Below are 24,666 nucleotides of genomic sequence, written 5' to 3'. Positions count from 1 at the left end.
CCTTCATTGAAGACAGGATGTAGGATCCTTGAAACTAATAGCTTACCCCATTTTCTTTTTATTGCCAAAATGTTTCTTTGGGAGGCTGCTTATTTAGTCATGTGTTGCTTTCCTGTTGATTTCCCCAACAGACCCGTGTTAAGCTAGACAAATAAGTTCGTGCAGCGAAGCCCCAGTATCCTAATGTATGGTGGTTATCTCACTGACCAGGTCACATGCAGTATTGAGAAAACTATAGATCAGTATTTCTAAATTATTACATGGCAGATTCATGTCTGTCACAACTACTGCTTTAGATACTGTGATAAGTATTATACAGTACCGTAAGATGGGTTTTAGGATTAAATATATGTAGAAGCTGAAAGCATTTCATCAACTCCTGATCCCATAGACTTGCAGGATGGTTTTCTACAGGACATTTTCTACCATATTCTTCCACCATCCAACTCCATGTCGAGTTCATCTGCTCAGTGTTGATAGCCATTGCTAATATAGCTAATTGCTACTTTATATGCAGGCTTGCTCTTTGACCCAAGACATGCAATACTGGTTTGGGAATTTTTTTAAGTCTTTGAAATACAGGGCATGGAAATATAAAAACAGCTGGTTCATAGCTTAGCAATTTTGTCTAAAGTGCTGGATTGGGATTTCAGAGCAAATGCCTAAGAAGAAAATAAGATATATGAAAGACATGAAGTGATTTCAGTGCAGCCACTGTTGCAGAGAACAGGCCGGGGTTGTGCTCATACTGGTTTGAAGAATTTAGCGTGTGTTGTGACTTTTTAGCCTTAACTAAAAGAAAATCCTTGGAATGGGTATCTGGATCGCTCACTTAACAAGAACTTCACAAGAGCAGTCGACTTGGACTGTGGGTTCAGAAAAGCGGCCAAACTGAGGGCTACCGTGAAGCTCCAAGGCGAGCAAATCTGCCAATAAGCGCAAGACCCACCAAGGTAGAGCAGGAACTTTGTCACAGTACTTAAGGCTATGTTCCTGCCATTACTGCCAAACATGAACATAGTGTATGCAGTGGCAAGTGTCCAGATATGCTACAAGGTTTATCTGGTGTCTGGGAGATACTGCCACCATTAGGCAGGATGCCCCACGTCAGGCCACCCCCATGCTGCATTGCACTTTTTACTACTGTTACCAAGAGCAACATGCTCACTCTAACTGTTTCTGGCTAGAACTTTCTGCTTAGTCAGCATCCATTCTCATCAGCTACTCATGCCTCATTAGGTTTTGGTTTTCACCCCATTGGGATAGGTGGATTTCTGTGCCAAAAGCCCTTTGTGCCATGGCAAGATGCCACCTTGCTGTCCACATTGTATACACCACTGTTTGTGTGCCACCTTGTAGCGTCTTTCCCCTCTTGATGCACCTGGACACCCAGGGGCAGTGTTTTATAACTCAGAATTAAAAAAAATTAAAAAAAGTATGACTCTAAAAAGCTATTTTTATAAAGACAAAGTGGATGCAAAGTACTATGAATTAAATGTTTTGTTTTGTTTTTCCTTTCTTCAACTCAAATGGAGTAAATTTAACTTAAATCTTACTTGGGGGGAAACATGGCCATGGGTTGAAAACCCATGTGCCAAAGTAGAATCTGTGGGGTGGGGAGAGAAGGAAGTTACTTATTGATTTTTTTTTTTTTTTAGTTTGGGAAACACAAAAATCTTCATTTGACTCAAGTGCATTCAGATTGGTGTTTTTACATCCATCTTTTACCATTAAGCAGGCTAAATTGTAAAACAGGCAGAAAAGTCTTGCAGCTATCTTTTGCTTTCGCTTTCATGATAACTAAATATTTATGTATATGATCTCTACCTTTGTGGTTGTTTCGTGGTAGACTATAGGTAAGATAATTCAGTTTAGATAGCAGTTTGTCATTTATTGGCCATATCTGAGAACATAAAACCACCTAAATGAAAACTGTTAAATCAATACTTCTTCTCTACGCTTATTCTTTCAATGGTTAACCTCTCACAATATCCCCAGGTAAGTGTTTTATTATTAATAATAATTTTTATTTTGCCAGCTGGAGAAACTCACCTAGTTTCATTACTTGAATATTCTGTAATGCATTTATGCATTGTCTATCAAATGAATATCTTCTATCATAGAATATTATTATCTTTGTACTACAGTCAATCATACAGATGTTACAAAGAAGTTCATTTTATAGGTTTTTTCCCATTTTTATTGTCTCCTTGATCCAAATATATACACTTGAGCAAAGGTACAACTGCAAGACTCATTAACTTGTTTCTGACAAAAATGTTCTTTACTTGTAATGTACTAACACAAGCCATTAAGCCAGAATTTCTTCTGGCAGAAACAATCATAGCAGATGGCACCTTTTCTCTCTATTAATTTCCGATTGGACATGTACTTTGGCTTGTTCAGTCATGTCATAGTTGTAACATAACAAGGATCATTCAAGCAAACACAATGATGATGTAGTTATGAGCTTGTACAGTATCCAGAGCCTCTACCAACTTTCTACAGCTGTAGAGAAGGTTGCATTGCTCCAACCTTTTTTGTCCTTTTCAGTATAAATTTAACACATTCCTTAAGGTGTTTGATTAAAACTAAATGGTAATTAAAATTGAAAAGGGTATTTTTAATCTGTTGCTTATTTTTTTCCCTGGCTACTGTTGATTTTTATGTTGGTTCTGCTTTTACTTGCAGTTAACATCTTTCACCAAACCTGGAATTTCCCAGGAGTCCCCTTGCAGACTTAATGTGTATTAGTACTTTTGGCATTACATTATTGTCTGCCTTTTTAAAAAATAAATCAATTAAAATGCACAGCTGTTCAATTAAACTATAAGTAAGTAGCCTGAGACTTCAGGCATTTTCCAAAATGCTATGCAGGAGTAATGCAAGAGACACCTGGCAATTATCTTTTTGTTGATTGTCTTCTAATCTCCAGTTATCACAAAAATACTGGGAAGATGAAGCAAGTCCTCCAGTATGGACGACATTATCAAAAACAAAACTTGGACCCTTCATTAGCAATATAACTCTATATAGTCCCCATAGGTCTTAATGTAAGCATATGGACCAATATTTGCTATTGCATGTACCTGTTGAGCGTAGTTGTTTAACCATTATAATACGAATGAAACATAATGAATCTGCTTATAAACATCAGTGAATTATCTATATATGAAGAACATGTTTAGGGGTAGCCTAAAGTGTTGCAATAGGACCATCACACTTGTTTTTAATGGGATGAATTTTTTGCTCTTCTGAATTTCATTTATAGATGTAAAAATGGCTATCGTATTTAGTTAAAAGCAAACGAAATAAAACACCATACCCAGTGAACAAAATGTTGGTATATTTGGCAACATTATAGATACTGCATGTAGATCAGGAGAAAAGGTGGAGGGTTATTTGTTGTCTTTGTGTAAAATTTCATTAAACTTATTTATAAAAGTGTCATTAAATTATAGTAAATGACAAATTTGTTCTAAATTTTAGCAGATAATATAATTCATATTATGAAGTGTAATTATATATGAACCTCTCGTATAAACTGAAATCTTGTTGAAGTGTTCCCTAAATACATCACAGAGAGAACTTCTTTCAAAAACAATAGGTATTCACTGGGGAAAATCTCATTATATTTATCAAGGAATTAATTAAAAATCATACAGACGTGCAAACAAAAAAATAAAAACCAAAAACTGTAAACTTTTCCTCAAAGATTCGTGAAAGCATTAAGCTTAAAATCAGATGAACCTTTCAATGATTCAGTGCTGTTCAAACGGCCGTCCTTGTACATTTGTTACACTTATAAAGAAAATTATTTCAGCCATTGTAAAATTATTAGATGATAATGGATTTTAACTGTTATGGGTTCCAGACTGTTGCTGAACAATATGATGAGAAACGTCTTTGTTCTTTGCTATATGCCACTATATTGCATTAGTAAGTTTTAAAAATATTTAAAGGCAGAAAGGATTTATTTGCTTGTATGTAAACTGTGTGTGTACTGAGAGAGAGATTTTTAGTAAGTTAATATTTCTAATTACAGGTGGCCTGCATGCAGTTTATAAATGCCCTTGTCACTTCTCCAGAAGATCTTGATTTTAGGATACACTTGAGAAATGAATTCCTACGCTGTGGACTGAAGAAAATATTGCCAGTAAGTTGTTTCCACATGTTCACTACAGAAATTAAAATAATTATTATTAACCTCAAGACAATGTTTTATAAAACAAAAGTAAACCTGTCTGAGGCAGCCTGGTTGAATTTTAATGTTTCATTTAAATGTCAGATAAAGGAAAAGGTGAGTGAGAAATCACATCACCAATAATGACTCTCACCACCAATAATGACCCGCCTGTCGAATCCATTTTCATTCTACTTCCTGCCTAATATTTTAGGTATTCTTTACTTGTATTTAGGAGCTGGTAATATTTTAGTAGTTTTTAATAATTTTATTCTGAACACAAGAGATTATGCAAAAAAAAGAAAAGCAGTTAAGAGTTGCTTTAGGAATCTTTCTTGCTTTTGCATATCAGCATAACACAATCAGAAATGAATTGGTCAGTTACTGTGACAGTCCTAACGGACTTAGTTTTCATTATGCACCATTTGTCAAATGAACTTCAATATATATCACTTTGAGAGCAGATAGTAATAGATCTGCTTTCCATTTAAAATTATTTCTACAATTCTGTAAAATCCCAGCTCTCCTGCTTGCCTTGACCCCTCTCCAATTTTATTAATTTTTTAAAAATCAGATAACAAAATCAGTGAGCCATTTAAACACTCTTTCTTGGAGAGGACAGATATGACAATGCAAATAATCCTAGTATGAAGATGCTGTTATTAACTATTAACAGTAGGGCATCATAGCATACATGTTTCTGCTTTCTTGCTGCACTGTTTTCTATAAGTAATGGAATACAGTGTGAAGATGAGATACCTTTATCTAAAATCCTCTATTTTTTTATTATTGTACTTCATGAACTTTAATCTCTTGGTGTGCTTCAGCTGGCTCAGGTGTTGCATTACGATGGCGCACAGTACTACTTTACTGTATCAGAAAATGGGAGAGAATGCATCAGGTGCCCTCCACCACATAAGAAGAATTTCGTTCTATATGGTGTTCCAGAAACTGACAGCCAGGATACATCTGGTTAATGCTGAATACAATCATAAGTACCTTCATTTGGATACATGTGGCCTTGGAATGCTGAATTAGGGTTTGACCCTTACAGCTGCCAGTCCAGAAATAATGGCTACCTTAAAAAAAAAAAAAAAAAAAAAAAAAAAAAAAAGAGGAGGGGCAAACAAAAGTTTTACTCTTTGGGGTAGGAATGAGCCCAGCAATGTGGGTGTTAGGTCTGTCATGCATCGGATTTCTGTTGCTATTACTTTCGGAAGTGGAGCCTGTGCAGTGTTAGTGGGTATAAGTGCAGTATCCTGCTGCTTCTAATACTGTCAGCAGGACTCGATGTAGCTACATTACTGATCCTCTTGCCACAGTGCTAATCAAGTACCTTCATTACTCTGAGCACCAGTAACAGCATGTAGATTTAAAAGTTTTGAGGTTTGGGACCACTGATCACTTTTCACTCTCGGTTTAATGGAGAATTTTGATCTGCAGCTTCTGTTATCACACTCAAGTTCAAGATATCTCATTTTTATACTTCTAATTTTTAATCTTTTTTTGTTCAGGTGGATAACTGAAGGGGTTTTTCTAGTTAAATATTAAATGTACTCTGTTTTTTTGTTCTTTAAGCTGCTCCACTGAAGAAGTTTGAAGGACATTTTGCTTTTTCTAGCCATACTGTGAAGAGGCTTAAATATTCATGTTTTTATTTTTTTGAGTTTTGACAGTTTCCCAACGAATTTTAAAACTGTGTCAGCCCCATATAACGATTTTGCATAGTTTCCTCCGCAGGTGAGAAATACACAAATCATGGTGGCTGAGCCTTTGAGGTGGAAGGGAATAGCTTCTGACAAAATGAAGGTTATGTCCCTGAGCTTAGTTACTATGTTGGTAGTGATGAGTTCTTTGAGACCCTGGGACTTCATACTACTTTTAATAAGAGTAAATGCCTTTGATGGCCAACCTTGGCCAACTCCTGTCCTACCAGCATTACTTGAATCTTCCTTGAGTTCATTAGGGCTAGATGCTTTTTTGGTGGCTCATCTCATGCAGATTTGATGCCATTTGCTGAAAGAGATAGCTTGGTGTCATTGGTATGTTTCTAGTCATGGAGCTTGTGGGGTATCTCTGCTTCTCCAAGATTTCTCGTAGAGTCGGGAAGAACATAAGAGTACTGTAGTGTCTGCGTGTTGCAGTTCTCTGATCCTGTTGAAGATAAATGATGGAATTCCTTGTAACATCCACTAGCATCTTGTAAGTGCATCAGCTGCACCATGTCATTGACTACCAAAGTTGGTAAATGCCAAGTCTTGGATTCTACATATGTGGTGATACAGTTTGAGTAGGAAGTGTAGGAGGGACACAAGGTGGCACAGGAGATTGTCCACATCAAGTGTTGTTTTTTGTGAGAACCAGCTGGAATATTGTTTTCTTTAGAGAAGTTAGTAAATAGTCCTTTGATGGTTACATTCCAGGTTTTGTATATAATGTGTCTAGTTTCCCTCCGCTAGCTTGCTACAAAGTGAGAAGGGATAGTGATAAGTTTAACAGGTCGTGGTCCAGCCATTCAAGTTTTCAGTGGTTTTGTGTGTGTTTGATGGTTATTCCTCTCCAGCTGAAGGCAGGAGTCCAAAATCTCAGATGTGGTGAGATGAGATTGGAAGATTTATGTGAAACAAAGAAGCTAAGTAAACAAGCCCAGATGTTCTTGCATGCCACCAAGTGAGATCTAGTCTGTTGGCTGAAAGTGGTTCAGAAGTGTCTGCTCTATTCAAACACTGTTATTCACAGCAAGGAGAAATATTAACCAAAAGACTTTGAGGAAGGCTGTTTGACCTTGAAAAGAAATTACTCTTCCGAAGCACTGTGGGCAATGTAATCTCTATATATTTCACCACAGCCATCATGGAGTGGATGATTGTACACCATGACCTTAGTGGCCAGCATAAGCTTAAATGGGTCAAGGTAGGAACCACACTGCACAAAACGTTTCTGTCAGAAGCCTTTTGTCGCAGACAGTTTCCTTTGTGCTGTGTGAGTTCTGTCAAAGCTGTGTCTTGCAACACTGTTTCCAAGTCCCATGTGTGGCTGAGTTCCAGGACAAGCAGCAATTGACAACTACCAAAATGTTGGGTGAAGATTCATTTGGGGAACAAGTAGCTGGAGTGGAGGCAGTCTTCATCTGGCAAGCTAGCAATCTCTCTTCAAGCAGGCAGTTGGAGAGAATAACACTGGGTGAAATTAAATGGCCTGTTGTCCTGAGAGAAATTTAGTGGCCTGTGGTATACAGGAGTTCAGACTAGAATATGAATTCCTTCTGGCCTTAGAATCATGTATTATTTTATACAAACACCTTTATAGAAGGAAGCAGTCTTTTCAGGCCTCTGTGGCAAGCAATTATAGCAGCCGTGAGGACCAGTGCCCTACAAGAAGATTTAATAGTTCTGGTGACCATAAGGAGAATTTGACCAGAGATCTATGACTGCTCCATCTATGTTAATCACGAAACCAGTCGAAAGTTCAGAACGCTCTGGAGGCAGATTTCTTCCATTGGGTCAAGAGTAGCATCAAACTGCTTGGGACAGATGTGTATTGGAAGTGGCACAAAATAGCTACTCAGTTTCTGAAATTCTACAGAAAAAGTTGTGTGTGTGTGTGTGTATAGGCTTGTTGAGAAACATCAGTTTAAGCACTGAGCTTGTCCCTTTCAGGTCTTGCCACTTTGAATGGAATGGAATATAGACTTGTTTCCTTTCTATGGTTCTAATGCTCCTAAAATTTTCAGGAGATAATGCTGTCTGCTTCTTGTTTACAATGTCACCCAAAAGTGAGAACATGGCACTTCTGTAGCCTGCGTTGCAAGGTATTTACCTGTCAGATAAGCTAAACATTCGTATGCCCCTTCATTCTTTGGCCATCATTCCAGAGGATATGCTTCCATGCCGCTGATGCTCATTTAAAAAAAATGTGTTAATTACATTTGTGACTGACCTCCTTGGAGGAGAATTGCATGTCTCCTTTTCTGTTTTACCTGCGTTCTGCTGTATCTTTCATGTCATAGCAGTCTTGGATGAGGACCCAGCACACGTTCTTTTTAAGAACACTTTCACAGCAGATTTGACAAAATGCAAAGAAGGTACCAATGTGAGATTTCTAAAAATAGCTTCAGCACTTGACCCATGGTTTAAGAATCTGAAAATCTGAGAGGGACGAGGTGTTTCAGAAGACTTTAGAAGAGCAACACTCAGATATGGAAACTACAGAATCTGAACCACCAAAAAAGAAAATCAATTTGCTGGTGGCATCTGACTCAGATGATGAAAATGAACATGTCAGTCTGCTCTGCTTTGGATTGGTATCCAGCACAATCCATCATCAGCATGGACACGTCCCCTGGAACGGTGGTTAAAGCATGAAGCGACATATGAGTCTTTAGCGCATCTGGCATGTAAATATCTTGTGGTGCCGGTTACAAAAGTGCCATGTGAATGCCTGTTCTCACTTTCAGGTGATATTGTAAACAAGGAACAGATAACATGATCTCCTGCAAATTTAACCAAACTTGTTTCTCTGAGCGATTGGCTGAAGTAGGACTAAGTGGACTTGCAGGCACTAAAATTTCATAGAATAATAGAACTGGAAGGGACCTCAAGAGGTGATTGAGTTCAGTCCCTTGCACTCAAGGCAGGACTAAGTATTATCTAGACCATCCCGACAGGTGTTTGTCCAACCTGCTCTTAAAAATCCCCAATGATGGAGATTCTACAACTCCCTAGGCAATTTATTCCAGTGCTTAACCACCCTGACAGGAAGTTTTTCCTAATGTCCAACTGAAATCGCCCTTGCTGCAATTTAATCCCAGTGCTTCTTGTCCTATCCTCAGAGGTTAAGAACAACAATTTTTCTCCCTTCTCCTTGTAGCAAGCTTTTATGTACTTGAAAACTGTTATCATGTCCCCTCTCAGTCTTCTCTTTTCCAGCCTAAACAAACCCATTTTTTTCAATCTTCGCTCATAGGTCATGTTTTCTAGACCTTTAATAATTTTTGTTGCTCTTCTCTGGACTTTCTCCAATTTTTCCACATCTTTCCTGAAATGTGGCACCCAGAGCTGGACACAATACTCCAGTTGAGGGATAATCAGCGGGGAGTAGAGCAGAAGAATTACTTCTTGTGTCTTGATTACAATACTCCTGCTAATACATCCCAGAATGATGTTTGCTTTTTTTGCAACAGCATTACACCGTTTACTCATATTTAGCTTGAGATCCACTATGATCTCCCAGATCCCTTTCCGCAGTACTCCTTCCTAGGCAGTCATTTCCCATTTTGTGTGTGTGCGCAACTGATTGTTCCTTCCTAAGTGGAGTACTCTGCATTTGTCCTTATTGAATTTCATCCTATTTACTTCAGACCATTTCTCCAGTTGGTTCAGATCCTTTTGAATTTTAATCCTATCCTCCAAAGCACTTGCAACCCCTCCCAGCTTGGTATCGTCCGCAAACTTTAGAGGAGAATTCTTGTTTTAGTCAGATATTCCAATCTCTTTCAACCCCTTGATTTGTTGGTTGCCATTGCCTCACTCTTCACTCATGAGCCATATTCCAAGTAAATCTCAAAGGAGTAATCAGTTAAGGCTAGTTTGCAGGTTATGTTAATGAGTCTAAATTGTTAACTTAGCTGGCAATAGATCATCATCTAGCTTTTGCTCTTTCTGTTTTTTGCTCAGTTAACCTCAATCCAAAGTTCTTTTGTTTTCAGAGATTTGAAACTTCAAATGCTTTTTTACACATGTAACACTTCCTGTATGCATGCACCATATGCACTTGGGATCAGAATGCTTTAGCCAATAGTGTCAGTTGACCATACCTGCTTCCTTGATGACCTCGAGCCCCTCCTCCCTCATGAGTATTAAGAGGGCCTGATGACCAGCTGGCTCTTAGTTCCTTTCAGTCACTTATGTCTGTGAAACAGACCAAGCTAGCAATCTCCACTTTTTCCCATTTGCATATTTTATTATGGTTCTGTAAATTACTTATTTAGAGAAGACTTTTAAGTTCCTTTGACAGACTCAGATATTTCTGTATGAATTCTGTTCCAGGGTGTTTAGTTGTGATGCAGCACAAGAGAAGTCAAAACATCAGTCCTTCAGAAGTACTCAAAAGGAATCGGAGCTAAAAATATTGGACTTTTTAGAAGGGTTGTTCATCAGCTATCCTTCAACTTCACAGAGTGAACTATCAGGCCCTTCTAATATGTTACAATATTCTTATGTGGAGCAATGTTACTCAAAGGAATTTAAATCTTTGTACAGGGTCAATTAATGGCTAAATCTCCCTACAAGCCCCCACTGATGCTGCTGAATGCTCAGGCTTGATGGCAGCCACAATTACTATGCAGTGTGCAACATAACTCCAGTTTTGTGGGTTGCCAGTAGAGGTTCAAACTATGCTGGAAGGACCTCCCCTTTGTAGCAAGAATGTTGATACAGAGCAGAAAGCAGTCTGCGAGGACAAGTGATTTTGAAAAAATGGAAGCATGTCATCCTTGGCTTACCAACATCACCTTTCCCCATAAGAGACTTGAATCTTTCATATCCTTTAGTATCTTGATAGATAAGCTTAGCAACAAACCACATGTTTTTAAGGTTATTACATGTTCATTTGACTATTTTTGCACATCCACCAATTCAATACCATAGAGTTTTTTCTCACCCTTCAGTGAAAAAGTTTGTTAAAGGTCTTCTGAGAGTTTCTCTGATAGACAGCCTCTTTCCACCCCCCAAACCTTGGGATCTTAATGTTATACCTACCAGTCTGATTGGACCTCCATTTGCATTATTAGCTTCATGCTTGTTACTCCACTGTTATGAAGATGGTCACCTTCTTCTTCTTTCCCTTATCCCATCAACTGCAGTTGGGTCATCTTTCAAGCATCTGCCATCATCTATCAGAGGCAGCCCTAAGATCCACTTGCTTACCTCTTTCTTTGATGCAGTCTATCCATCTCTTCCTCTGTTCTGCTTGGACATCTTTCCTACCACCCTCCCGCTGTGCTAGCTTCACCAGGTTGCCTCGTTCATCCTCTGCATGTGCCTGAACCAGTGAAGTGGTGCTTCCTGGATTTTGTTAGGCACCTCATGGATTTTGACTTCCATTTTTAATTTTGAAATCTGTCTCTTCATGTAACTCTTCATGGTGTGCAGACATTTCAAGCATCTCTGTATTGAACCTGCAGTCGTTTTATTGCCCATGCTTCTGCATGATACAACATTGTCGGGTACACCGTTGTTTTACACGGTTGGGCTTTTTGTCTCAGTGGCGTATGCTTGTCATACACTGCTCCTGAGATGTTGTTGCATGGTTTTCCAGCGCTCCCCTAACTGGATTGTATTTCATGTTCAGTCTTGCCATTTGCCATGACCCAGCAGTCAAGGAACTTGAACTGTTTAGTATGATTTAGTCTTACTCCACTAATCTCTGTGCCCACGTGACCTCAGTCTTAGTCGTGCTCATTTTCATCCCAGATCAGTTTAGCTGGTCATACCACTGGTTAACCTTTTCCTTTTGAGGATGCCCTTATTGCTATTTTGTCTGCATATAGCATCTTCTTGCCTTTTCCCACTGGTAGCTGCCTGATGACATAGTCTGTCAATATAATAAACAGCACACCTCTGGTGTGGTCTGACTTTCAGTTCAGAGACTTGTCATTCCAAAGTGTGTTCAGATCTCTGTTTTGGGTGATATATAGAGGCAGTCACCATAGTTTTTAGATTCTCAGGTATGCCACACTTCCTCGGCACTGATGCGACGATCCTTCTGTCCACTTGATCATATTTCTTTTTTAGGCCTATGAAAGCCCAGAAGCTATCTTGTTGGTATCTTTACCGGATTAGACATGGCATCTGTAGTTACTCATTGTTTCCTAAAGCTGAACTGCTTTTGTTCACGGAGGGGTTCCACCATTCTCCTAAGCCTAGGGTCCAGAATATCTTCCAGTATCTTTACACCATGTTAAAATAGTGTTATTCCTCAGTAGTTATTCTTATGTATGGGAACCAGGAGAGACTTGCACCAGTTTTCAGGAATTTTCTTGTCTTGCCACATGGCTTTAACCGATTAGGGAAGAGTATAAAAATATTGCTCGGGCATGTAGGAATGTTATCAGGAGGGCCAAATCGCACCTGGAGCTGCAGCTAGCCAGAGATGTCAAGAGTAACAAGAAGGGTTTCTTCAGGTATGTTGGCAACAAGAAGAAAGCCAAGGAATGTGTGGGCCCCTTACTGAATGAGGGAGGCAAACTAGTGACAGAGGATGTGGAAAAAGCTAATGTACTCAATGCTTTTTTTGCCTCTGTTTTCACTAACAAGGTTAGCTCCCAGACTGCTACGCTGGGCATCACAAAATGGGGAAGAGATGGCCAGCCCTCTGTGGAGATAGAGGTGGTTAGGGACTATTTAGAAAAGCTGGACGTGCACAAGTCCATGGGGCCGGACGAGTTGCACCCGAGAGTGCTGAAGGAACTGGCGGCTGTGATTGCAGAGCCATTGGCCATTATCTTTGAAAACTCGTGGCGAACCGGGGAAGTCCCGGATGACTGGAAAAAGGCTAATGTAGTGCCAATCTTTAAAAAAGGGAAGAAGGAGGATCCTGGGAACTACAGGCCAGTCAGCCTCACTTCAGTCCCTGGAAAAATCATGGAGCAGGTCCTCAAAGAATCAATCCTGAAGCACTTGCATGAGAGGAAAGTGATCAGGAACAGCCAGCATGGATTCACCAAGGGAAGGTCATGCCTGACTAATCTAATCGCCTTCTATGATGAGATTACTGGTTCTGTGGATGAAGGGAAAGCAGTGGATGTATTGTTTCTTGACTTTAGCAAAGCTTTTGACACGGTCTCCCACAGTATTCTTGTCAGCAAGTTAAGGAAGTATGGGCTGGATGAATGCACTATAAGGTGGGTAGAAAGCTGGCTAGATTGTCGGGCTCAACGGGTAGTTATCAATGGCTCCATGTCTAGTTGGCAGCCGGTATCAAGTGGAGTGCCCCAAGGGTCGGTCCTGGGGCCGGTTTTGTTCAATATCTTCATAAATGATCTGGAGGATGGTGTGGATTGCACTCTCAGCAAATTTGCGGATGATACTAAACTGGGAGGAGTGGTAGATACGCTGGAGGGGAGGGATAGGATACAGAAGGACCTAGACAAATTGGAGGATTGGGCCAAAAGAAATCTGATGAGGTTCAATAAGGATAAGTGCAGGGTCCTGCACTTAGGACGGAAGAACCCAATGCACAGCTACAGACTAGGGACCGAATGGCTAGGCAGCAGTTCTGCGGAAAAGGACCTAGGGGTGACAGTGGACGAGAAGCTGGATATGAGTCAGCAGTGTGCCCTTGTTGCCAAGAAGGCCAATGGCATTTTGGGATGTATAAGTAGGGGCATAGCGAGCAGATCGAGGGACGTGATCGTTCCCCTCTATTCGACATTGGTGAGGCCTCATCTGGAGTACTGTGTCCAGTTTTGGGCCCCACACTTCAAGAAGGATGTGGATAAATTGGAGAGAGTCCAGCGAAGGGCAACAAAAATGATTAGGGGTCTGGAACACATGACTTATGAGGAGAGGCTGAGGGAGCTGGGATTGTTTAGCCTGCAGAAGAGAAGAATGAGGGGGGATTTGATAGCTGCTTTCAACTACCTGAAAGGGGGTTCCAAAGAGGATGGCTCTAGACTGTTCTCAATGGTAGCAGATGACAGAACGAGGAGTAATGGTCTCAAGCTGCAGTGGGGGAGGTTTAGATTGGATATTAGGAAAAACTTTTTCACTAAGAGGGTGGTGAAACACTGGAATGCGTTACCTAGGGAGGTGGTAGAATCTCCTTCCTTAGAGGTTTTTAAGGTCAGGCTTGACAAAGCCCTGGCTGGGATGATTTAACTGGGAATTGGTCCTGCTTCGAGCAGGGGGTTGGACTAGATGACCTTCTGGGGTCCCTTCCAACCCTTATATTCTATGATTCTATGATTAGCTTATCCATTTTATGCCTCTTTCATCCAAAACTTTCACCAGATCTGCCATCACTTCATCCGGTCCCACTGCCTTACCATTTTTTATTTCCTAAACTGCATTTCTCTTCTCCTCCATTACATCAGGACTAAGCTCACTTGTTGACAGCTCTGGAAAGCTCGTTTTAGGCATTCTGAAAGTATTGTTTCCACCTCTTCTTCACTTGTTCAGGTGTTACGAGCAGTCTCTCCCATCATCATTTACAAATGGCATTACCTTTCGGCAATGCTGTAGATCTTTTTGCCAGCCAGCTGTGGGTCATTTAAAAGCTCGACATATGAATTGTTGAGGGCATTCTCTTTGGCCTTCACTGCCCGCTTGTTAGCTCACTTAGCTTCTTTTATATTTGTTTTCATTTATGCTCTATGGATGAAGATGGCGTTCATCATTACAATTACATCGGTAAGCAGGGTCTGTGAATTGCAAGCTCTGATGAAGGAACCCCTGTACATGATTTTTCACAAGGATAAATTCACACTCCACTCACATCCTAAACATCTTCCTAAAATAATCTCAGATTTTAATTTAAATCAGTCCATTCACTTATCCATGTTTCCCTCCAGGGACTGATTCAGCTAAGGGTAAGGCTGCTGCACATACTCTGCATGTCCTCTGATCTCTGTTGCTTTATTTGTCTAGAACAAAGCCATTCAAGCAGTCCCCTAGGCTATTTATTTCTGTTGTTGAGAGATCCAAGAGTTAGGCAGTTCAACTTGGAGGATCTCTAATTGAGTGTCACATTACATGAAGCTACATTATGAGGGGGCCAATTTAGAACTCCCAGGTCATGTTAGGTCACATTCTTGCAGAGCACAGGCCACATTTTCAGCCTCTCTTAGGCCTTGTCTACATTAGAGGGAAAAGTCTATCTAAGCTATGCAATTTGAGTTACATGAATAGTGTAACTCAAGTCAATGTAGCTTAGACCTACTTACAGAGGGGTCCAGACTACGTGAAGTCAACAGCAGATGCTCGTCCGTCGACTCCCCTTACTCTTCTTGATCCGGTGGAGTACAGGAGTTGACAGGAGAGCGATCTGTGGTCGATTTAGCACATCTTCACTAGACACGCTAAATTGACCACCGATGTATCGATTGTCATGCGGCGATCCCCTGGTAAGTATAGACGAGTATAGATGATATATGTAGGACTTCTACTTGGAATAATGCATGTAGTTCGACTAGCCATTACTCTTTAGTTCAGGCATCTTTTTCAGCTGCCCAGTTTTGGAGGGGCTGCTTAGCAATCTTCGTTTAGACTCGTGGAATCTCCTCTGTCTATTAGATGGTGCTTGGGAGTCACAAGAAGTGGAACATGTGAACAAGTACTTGAAGAAAAGAGGAAAGTTGCTTCCATTTAGTAACTGGAGTTCTTCCAGATGTGTTCCACAACCTGACCTCTTTTCTTCACTACTATCAAGTCTAATATTCTGATTTGGTAGAGGTACAGGAACTGAGGATTGCTTGGTTGCCCTGCCTCCTTTATACCCCTGAGGTGGGAGGTGCTTAAGGTTATCAGGGAGTTGGTGTGACCAATGGACACTTGCTGGCTAAAGTGCACAGGGCACATGCACCTGGATGTGGAACACATCTCAGAGAATTCCAGTTATGAAGGGTAAGTGACTTCCCTTTACAAAACTAGATAAAAAGTTGCCAGAAACAATAGGATTAATTATTTTAAGACTATCTCAAATCAGCATCATTACTTGAAAACTGTTGTGCTGATTAACTATTTTCTTGCATGATAAGTAATAACAATTCTTATCAACCATTTTTACATAGAAATTATCCAATGGATAACTGAGGGAACAGAAAAATAAGTACCTTTCTCGAACATACAATAAACTTCCTTGCTATAACTTGATTCAATGTCATCTGAGAGTAGGTAATACACCATTGTTTTAGTAAAAAATCTTGCTGTCGCAACACAGTGTAATTTTTTATCTTAAGATCAAAGCTTGGAGTTCTAGGCAGAAAGGACAGATGATTTTGATGCAATTTTTCATGTCATTTCTTGTTTACTGATCTTTTGATGGATCAAACTTGTTCCTAGCATAGTAAGCTACAGTTATGATATTCAGTTACCTTGAAATAGCTTAATGTATGCCAATGTCATAAGAAAGATATTACCATAAGAGCATTTCTAGGCTAAAACTAGTGTTGAATATGAAGGTGCTCGTTCATACCTTGTTCAAGTTGGATTGGTGTGGGTTCATTATTAACTGTTTTCCCACTAAGCTTCTGAAATTAACTCCAGTTTCTGTAGAATTCGATAAGAAGGGATGTCATTCGGACTAAAGCCTCCCATCACTTTACACCAGACCTGAAAGAGCCCCTTTGGCTCCAGATTAAATAATATTTTAACTTTAAAGCATCATTAATTATGTTGGTATACAAATGTGGAATGACTTCTAATTGAGAGTAGTTAAGGTTGACTTCTACACTCAGCTGTGATTATATTTGTGGAAAATATCAGGATCAGATGACCTCTTCTACTGCCAAGTCCTGCACATGCATTTTCTCTCTTGTGGAATTTCTTGACTCCACCATTCAGATGTGTGAGAAGTGGGCACGCTTTAAAATCAAGCTTTAATTTATTATCATTGCTTGGACTTCTGTTTGTTTTTAGGGATTTGACTTTGTATTGCTCCATGGTAAATGTCTCTGATAGTACCAAGGCCACTATATATAAAGCAGATTTGTGGGTAGATTATGACCATAATTTTATTTTACACAATTAACGACAAGCATTACTGGTTTCTCAGCCCTTCAAAGGCAGTTTAATTTTGCATAAGTCCTTCCAAAGGTATTGATGGAGAGCCATAGTAATAAATTGGTCCCCCTGCCAATGTCTGTCTTCTGCTTTCATCTCAGTTGAAACATGACATAAACTGGATCTGTTCCCTTGGAAGTTACTTTCCATTTAGAAGAGCTATAATTTTTTTTCTTTTGACACCACCTGATGAAATGACTCTATTTCCAAAGGAACAATATTGAAATAACTTGTTTCCTGCATTTCTATGTGTTATTCCTTTGGACTCATGCTTGAGGCACAAGTTAAAGCTCATTCAACCAGAGCTGAGGCAGGGACAGTAGCCAGCCTCGGGTCAAATTTCACCAGCTGAGATTTGCATGGGAGCTTCTTGGAGTTCATTGCACATTCGCCAGGAAGATTATTGCCTTTGAACTGTGTTCAGAAAATATTTTAAATTAGGTTCAGGATCATATATAGACAGTTTCTGAAATTAGAATCTTATGGGTATCTTTGTGCCTGTTTATATCACATTCTTTTACATCTGGCACTCTGGATTTCTCCTATAAACAGGAAACACCTGCATATTTTTTAAAAATTTTATGTTTTCACTAGTTTCTTATTCTTGTTCTTGTAGATTTTATCTTAACTCGTTATGTCTCAGATTTATAAAAATGTCTGAAGCTTTGTTTCTTGAAAGAAGATCTGGAGAATACAGTATTTGTATTGAAAGAAATGAAAACTGCCATGTATAATTTACTGGGAGAAAATCTACCTAGGTCCTTATCCATCAGTTACTCTCCTGGTGCGACCCTTTTTTAGGTTACTGTAGTTACAGTTGGTCAAAAACTGGGGGGAGGAGGGGAGTTACAGCGTTCTGCTTATATTAAATAATCCCCTTATGATGGTCACAAGGCATAAAACGTATGACAATGCTAATACTGAAAAATAGGAATACTGTATGTGTCACAAGTGCACTTTGAATGTGTACAGCTTAATGTAATTGCAAAATCCAGTTAAAATGCACCAACAGTGTAATAAAGATCCATAGTTTTTGTAACCACACACATTCCCCTCCTTTTTAAGGAAAAACTTACTGTATTTATTTCATTTCTGTGTGGATTTTTAATATGTTAACATCTCAGGGTTTAATTTTTGCAACAGGTATGCCGAAACTATTTACATATGCATTAAGAAATTAATGTAATATATAAATGTCTCCCAACAAAACCCTGAGGATCTATTTTACCTATGAGATTTGACAGCTGACTGACAGCTGAAGTGAAATGTGATATTACATTTCATATGCAAAAGAAATTGAGGTCTGGATAAATTTGTAGTTGTGCATTAAGTGGTTTGGGTTTGATAAACTGTGTATTAATGAAAAAAGAAAAGGAGTACCTGTGCCACCTTAGAGACTAACAAGTTTATTTGAGCATGAGCTTTCGTGAGCTACAGCTCACTTTGTGCCACAAGTACTCCTTTTCTTTTTGCGAATACAGACTAACACAGCTGCTACTCTGAAACCTTTGTATTAATGGTGATCTGACAATTTTTATTTTTATTTTTAATTTTTTAATTAAATATTTTAATTTTTTTTTGTTATATGGGAATGTTCTGCATTAAGTAGAAGTTGAACCTTAATATCAAGTCAATGACCATCTGAAAAGTGCTTTTCTGGGGTAATCTGATATACTACATCACCAGGGTAGTTTATGCTTGCCATAATTTTGATTTTAAAATGTGTTGAGCTGAGCAATCAAATTCCCCAAGCAATAGTAGTGTGAAAAGTTGTTAGTGTAGACAGGCACTAGCCTCTGCATTTAATAAAATGAGGAATGCTTATGTGAGAGATGATAATAGAGCATTTGTTTCTGGCCTTAAGAGGACCAATGTCCGGTCAGACTTGTAGTATTTGCTTCATACTACACTATATTACCCAAAAGTGAAAACTTCACTTTGAGACTAAAGGAAATTTATAATTACCAGGCTCAATACCTGCCAGAAATCTAAAAAATTAGTTGAAAATAAATGCTCATGAAAATACGATAAACCCTATATATTCCCCGAAAGTAAAACTCAGGGGGAAAAGTATTGATACCTCAGTACACCATGCTAGCCTCACCAAGCAACATGGGACAGATACTGTTCTCTGAGAGGTTTGGGAGGCAATAGATAAAGCAGTGTGTGCAAAGTTAAAAACAATAGGTCAGTGATATTCAGATTGAGGCTCGGGAGCTGCAAGTGGCTTTTAATATGTCTCCTGTGGCTCTTTGCAGCACATGATATTAAAACATGGTGTGATTTAATTATTAATCACGAGTCTATCTAGATGTCTTGAGAAATCCACAACTATTTTTAATGTTAATTGTAGTTCAGTATGGTCATGAAATGCTATATAAATATCAGTGTTGCCATAAATTATGCACAAATTACCTCATTGCACGTTAAGTGGTGTAGGAGCTGTTATCAGGCTGTTTGGAAAAAGTGTGCATTCCTTTAAGGGAGAGGGAGCCAGGACATGACTTTCTGCTGCAGACCAGGTTAGCCTGGGACATAAATATGACCATACTGGGTGAGACCAAAGGTCCATCCAGCCCAGTATCCTTTCTATGGACAGTGGCTAATTCCAGGTGCCCCAGAGGGAGTGAACCTAACAGGTAATGATCAAGTGATCTTTCTCCTGCCATCCTTCTCCACCGTCTGACAAACAGAGGCTAGGGACACCATTCCTTACCCATCCTGGCTAATAGCCATTAATGGTCTTCACCTCCATGAATTTATCCAGTTCTCTTTTAAACCCTGTTATAGTCCTAGCCTTCACAACCTCTTCAGGCAAGGAGTTCCACAGGTTGACTGTGCGCTGAGTGAAGAAGAACTTCCTTTTATTTGTTTTAAACCTGCTACCCATTAATTTCATTTGGTGTCCCCTAGTTCTTATATTAGCGGAACAAGTAAATAACTTTTCCTTATTCACTTTCTCCACATCACTCATGATTTTATATACCTCTATCATATCCCCCCCTTAGTCTCCTCTTTTCCAAGCTGAAAAGTCCTAGCCTCTTTTATCTCTCCTTACATGGGACCCCTTCCAAACCCCTAATCATTTCAGTTGCTCTTTTCTGAACCTTTTCTAATGCCAGTATATCTTTGTTGAGATGAGGGGACCACATCTGTATGCAGTATTCAAGATGTGGGCGTACCGTGGATTTACTAAGGGCAATAAGATATTCTCAGTCTTATTCTCTATCCCTTTTTAAATGATTCCTAACTTCCCGCTTGCTTTTTTTGACTGCCGCTGCACACTGAGTAGACATCTTCAGAGAACTATCCACGATGACTCCAAGAACTTTCTCCTGATTAGTTGTAGCTAAATTAGCCCCCATCATATTGTATGTACAGTTGGGGTAATTTGTTCCAATGTGCATTACTTTACATTTATCCACATTAAATTTCATTTGCCATTTTGTTGCCAATCACTTCGTTTTGTGAGATCTTTTTGAAGTTCTTCACAGTCTGCTTTGGTCTTGACTATCTTGAGCAGTTTAGTATCATCTGCAAACTTTGCCACCTCGCTGTTTACCCCTTTCTCCAGATGATTTATGAATAAGTTGAATAGGATTGGTCTTAGGACTGACCCTTGGGAACACCACTAGTTACCCCACTCCATTCTGAAAATTTACCATTTATTCCTACCCTTTGTTCCCTGTCTTTTAACCAGTTCTCAATCCATGAAAGGATCATCCCTCTTACCCCATGACAACTTAATTTACATAAGAACCTTTAGTGAGGGACCTTGTCAGAGGCTTTCTGGAAATCTGAATATACTTTGTCCACTGGCTCCCCCTTGTCCACATGTTTGTTGACCCCCTCAAAGAACTCTAATAGATTAGTAAGACATGATCTCCCGTTACAGAAACCATGTTGACTTGTGTGCAACAATTTATGTTCTTCTATGTGTCTGACAATTTTATTCTTTACTATTGTTTAAACCCAATTTGCCCGGTACTGATGTTAGATTTACTGGTCTGTAATTGCCAGGATCACCTCTAGAGCCCTTCTTAAATATTCGTGTTACATTTGCTGTCTTCCAGTCATTGGGTACAGTAGCTGATTTGAAGGACAGGATACAGACCATCATTAATAGTTCCGCAATTTCACATTTGAGTTCTTTTAGAACTCTTGGGTGAATGCCATCTGGTCCCGGTGGCTTGTTACTGTTAAGTTTCTCAATTAATTCCAAAACCAGCTCTAGTGACACTTCAATCTGTGACAATTTCTCAGATTTGTCACCTACAAAAGACAGCTCAGGTTTGGGAATCTCCCGATAGCATTGATAGCATTTCTGAGAATTCCAGAGATAATTGATAAATCATTATCATAGCAGTATATAATCATAAAAAATTCTTCATTGATGTGAAGAATTGTCTAGTATTTAGTTGAGATGTTAGACAAATAAAATTGTTTAACAATTGCAAATGTTATATCTTCAACAAATGAATTAAATATGTATATTCTGAGAATGGCTAGGTAGTAATAAAGAAAAGCCTGGATAACACTTTCTAAAACATTTGAATGATTTAGGCTCCTAAGTCCTGTTTTAAAAAGTGATTTAGGCACTTCAGCTTTTCAGTTTCATTGAAAGTCAGGAAGTGTGTAAATTACTCCCAAAGTGAGTTAGACTCCTAAGTCATTAAATCCTTTTGAAAATTGTACCTCAAATCTATAAGGGCTTAATTACAGAAGTTATTAGAGTGTTTTGAGAGGTTGGTTCTCATGGCCACAGTGAAATAGCTTAATCAAAGCCTTGAACTTCCTATATAATATCTGTGGAAGCAACAGAAGCATCATTATTCATCTCGTCAGGTCTGTTTCATCTAACTATAGACTCCACATTGCTGACATTTTCCTTTTAGACTCCATGCCTAGTCATCTTACTCTCAGTCGACTTCACCATCTTTGAATATTCCCCACTTGTGATTATTGAATGGCTTTTGAAAACTGCAACTTGAATGGAGACATAGTAAAAGACAATCAAGGTGATATATTAATCTCAAAAATCTCTAGCGTGGCATGCTGTGAAAATGTTGAGTTAGGGAGAAAAAAAGTTAAATATTTGTGGTGCATGTGCATTAATGTAATGTATTAAAAAAAAATCAATGACTGAGGTTTTAGGTAGTACTTAAACATCAGTTTGAGGGGAAAACTATTGTATGGGCTTCAAGAAGTACCATGCAGGAAATCAAGCTACATAGTTTGGGAAATGTAAAGCTTAAAACACACGCACAAAAAAAACCCCTTATTTTTTTATTATACTTTTTTGGTAATCCTACAGCAATAATGTGTACAAAAACAAAAATAAAATAAAAAGTTCCTGCCATACTTGGGACTGTTGTACTTGAATATATCAGTATGTTTTTCTCTATTAATGTTAAAAGAAAAGGAGTACTTGTGGCACCTTAGAGACTAACGAATTTATTTGAGCATGAGCTTTCGTGAGCTACAGCTCACTTCATCGGATGCATACCGTGGAAACTGCAGCAGACTTTATATATACACAGAGAATATGAAACAATACCTCCTCCCACCCCACTGTCCTGCTGGTAATAGCTTATCTAAAGTGATCATCAGGTGGGCCATTTCCAGCACAAATCCAGGTTTTCTCACCCCCCACCCCCCCCCCCCCCCACCCACAAATTCACTCTCCTGCTGGTGCTAGCCCATCCAAAGTGACAACTCTTTACACAATGTGCATGATAATGAAGTTGGGCTATTTCCTGCACAAATCCAGGTTTTCTCACATCCCCCCCACCCCCATACACACACAAACTCACTCTCCTGCTGGTAATAGCTCATCCAAACTGACCACTCTCCAAGTTTAAATCCAAGTTAAACCAGAACATCTGGGGGGGGGGGGGGGGGGAAACAAGAGGAAACAGGCTACCTTGCATAATGACTTAGCCACTCCCAGTCTCTATTTAAGCCTAAATTAATAGTACCCAATTTGCAAATGAATTCCAATTCAGCAGTTTCTCGCTGGAGTCTGGATTTGAAGTTTTTTTTGTTTTAAGATAGCGACCTTCATGTCTGTGATTGCGTGACCAGAGAGATTGAAGTGTTCTCCGACTGGTTTATGAATGTTATAATTCTTGACATCTGATTTGTGTCCATTTATTCTTTTACGTAGAGACTGTCCAGTTTGACCAATGTACATGGCAGAGGGGCATTGCTGGCACATGATGGCATATATCACATTGGTGGATGTGCAGGTGAACGAGCCTCTGATAGTGTGGCTGATGTTATTAGGCCCTGTGATGGTGTGCCCTGAATAGATATGTGGGCACAATTGGCAACGGGCTTTGTTGCAAGGATAAGTTCCTGGGTTAGTGGTTCTGTTGTGTGGTATGTGGTTGTTGGTGAGTATTTGCTTCAGGTGATGAAGTGAGCTGTAGCTCACGAAAGCTCATGCTCAAATAAATTGGTTAGTCTCTAAGGTGCCACAAGTACTCCTTTTCTTTTTGCAAATACAGACTAACACGGCTGTTGCTCTGAAACCTGTCTATTAATGTTGTTTGTTCTTATCACTATTTGTCAAAGGGACATATACAATTGTCTTAACCACATGCTTTCTTCAGGTGTCATGTAATACTGTTTTCTTGCTTGAACTAGTGTGTTAAAAATGAAAGTATTAGCAATTAGTTTACTGTATTGATCTCCTGAAACCTGTAGGTAAAGAAAATCTCCTGTCTAAAACACACATAAGAGTAGAAAGCTAGAAGCAGTATTCTTGCCATAAAATCTTCTCTCTTCAGAATCAGACAATGAGCTGTAACCTGTTAGGTTTTTGGTTCTTTTTAAAACAAAGTTTAATCGGTCTTCTGGTCAGTTCTATCTTGTACTAATGTATTTACTGAAGGAAAAAATTCTGCTTAAAAAGGATGACAAACCTGGTTTTGAAATGTGCCTTTTGAAAACTAGGACCTAAAAGAGAAAGAAAATGAAGAACTTGATATTCAGTTGAAAGTGTTTGATGAAAACAAAGAAGAAGACTTAATTGAATTGTCACATCGTCTCAATGACATCAGAGCTGAAATGGAATATCCTTTTAAAAACTCACTAATTTATTTTAATTTTTATGTATATTCTCTGTAAATATGTAATAAAAGATTCTAGATTAAGTTGATTGGTTGCCACAGTTAAATTATGGTCTCTTGGGTCTATATGTTTCAGGTAGTTTTATGTTCCGGTAGCTTTAATTTGAAAAAGTGTTACATAAAGGTACCAATACACATAAATGCATGTTACCGTATATACTTGATTATAAGCTGGTTCATTTATAAGCCGAGACTCGCAAGATGGATAAGTAAAAATGGAAACTTTTTATGACCCATTCATAAGCCGACCCTGTAATTCAGGGGTCAGCAAACTTTGGCTCCTGGGCCATCAGTATAAGCCGCTGGTGGGCTGAGAGGGTTTGTTTACCTTGAGTGTCCGCAGGCACAGCAGTAAACCTAAGTAAACAAAGTGTCCCGGCGCGCCAGCTGCTTACCCTGACGGGCCAGTACAGCAACTGATGGGGAAATTCTTTTGTGGGGAGAAGCTGGGGGTCAAAGTAACCACCCCCCACGTGACTCCACCCCTAGTCAGGGACCCCCACACTCATATCCCATCCCATCCCTTCCCACCTTATCTGAGGACAGTCAGGGGAGACTGTCTCTGGCTGGA

General features: G+C 39.3%; 1 protein-coding gene across 5 annotated transcripts in view; it reads left to right on the top strand.

The window, feature by feature from the left end:
* The window catches only part of DIAPH2 (diaphanous related formin 2), an 838,844-nt gene that overhangs the window by 166,629 nt on the left and 647,549 nt on the right, over positions 1–24,666 (top strand). For all 5 annotated transcript variants that reach the window (XM_075132420.1, XM_075132419.1, XM_075132418.1 and 2 more), the window contains 2 exons: positions 4,046–4,156; positions 23,920–24,038. In XM_075132420.1, coding sequence (XP_074988521.1) covers positions 4,046–4,156; positions 23,920–24,038 — 230 coding nt within the window. The remainder of the gene's footprint in view (positions 1–4,045; positions 4,157–23,919; positions 24,039–24,666) is intronic.

Source organism: Caretta caretta, chromosome 9 (genome assembly GCF_965140235.1).
Source record: "Caretta caretta isolate rCarCar2 chromosome 9, rCarCar1.hap1, whole genome shotgun sequence".
Classification (NCBI taxonomy): Eukaryota; Metazoa; Chordata; order Testudines; family Cheloniidae; genus Caretta; species Caretta caretta.
This window is presented reverse-complemented; position numbering and strand designations above follow the sequence as displayed.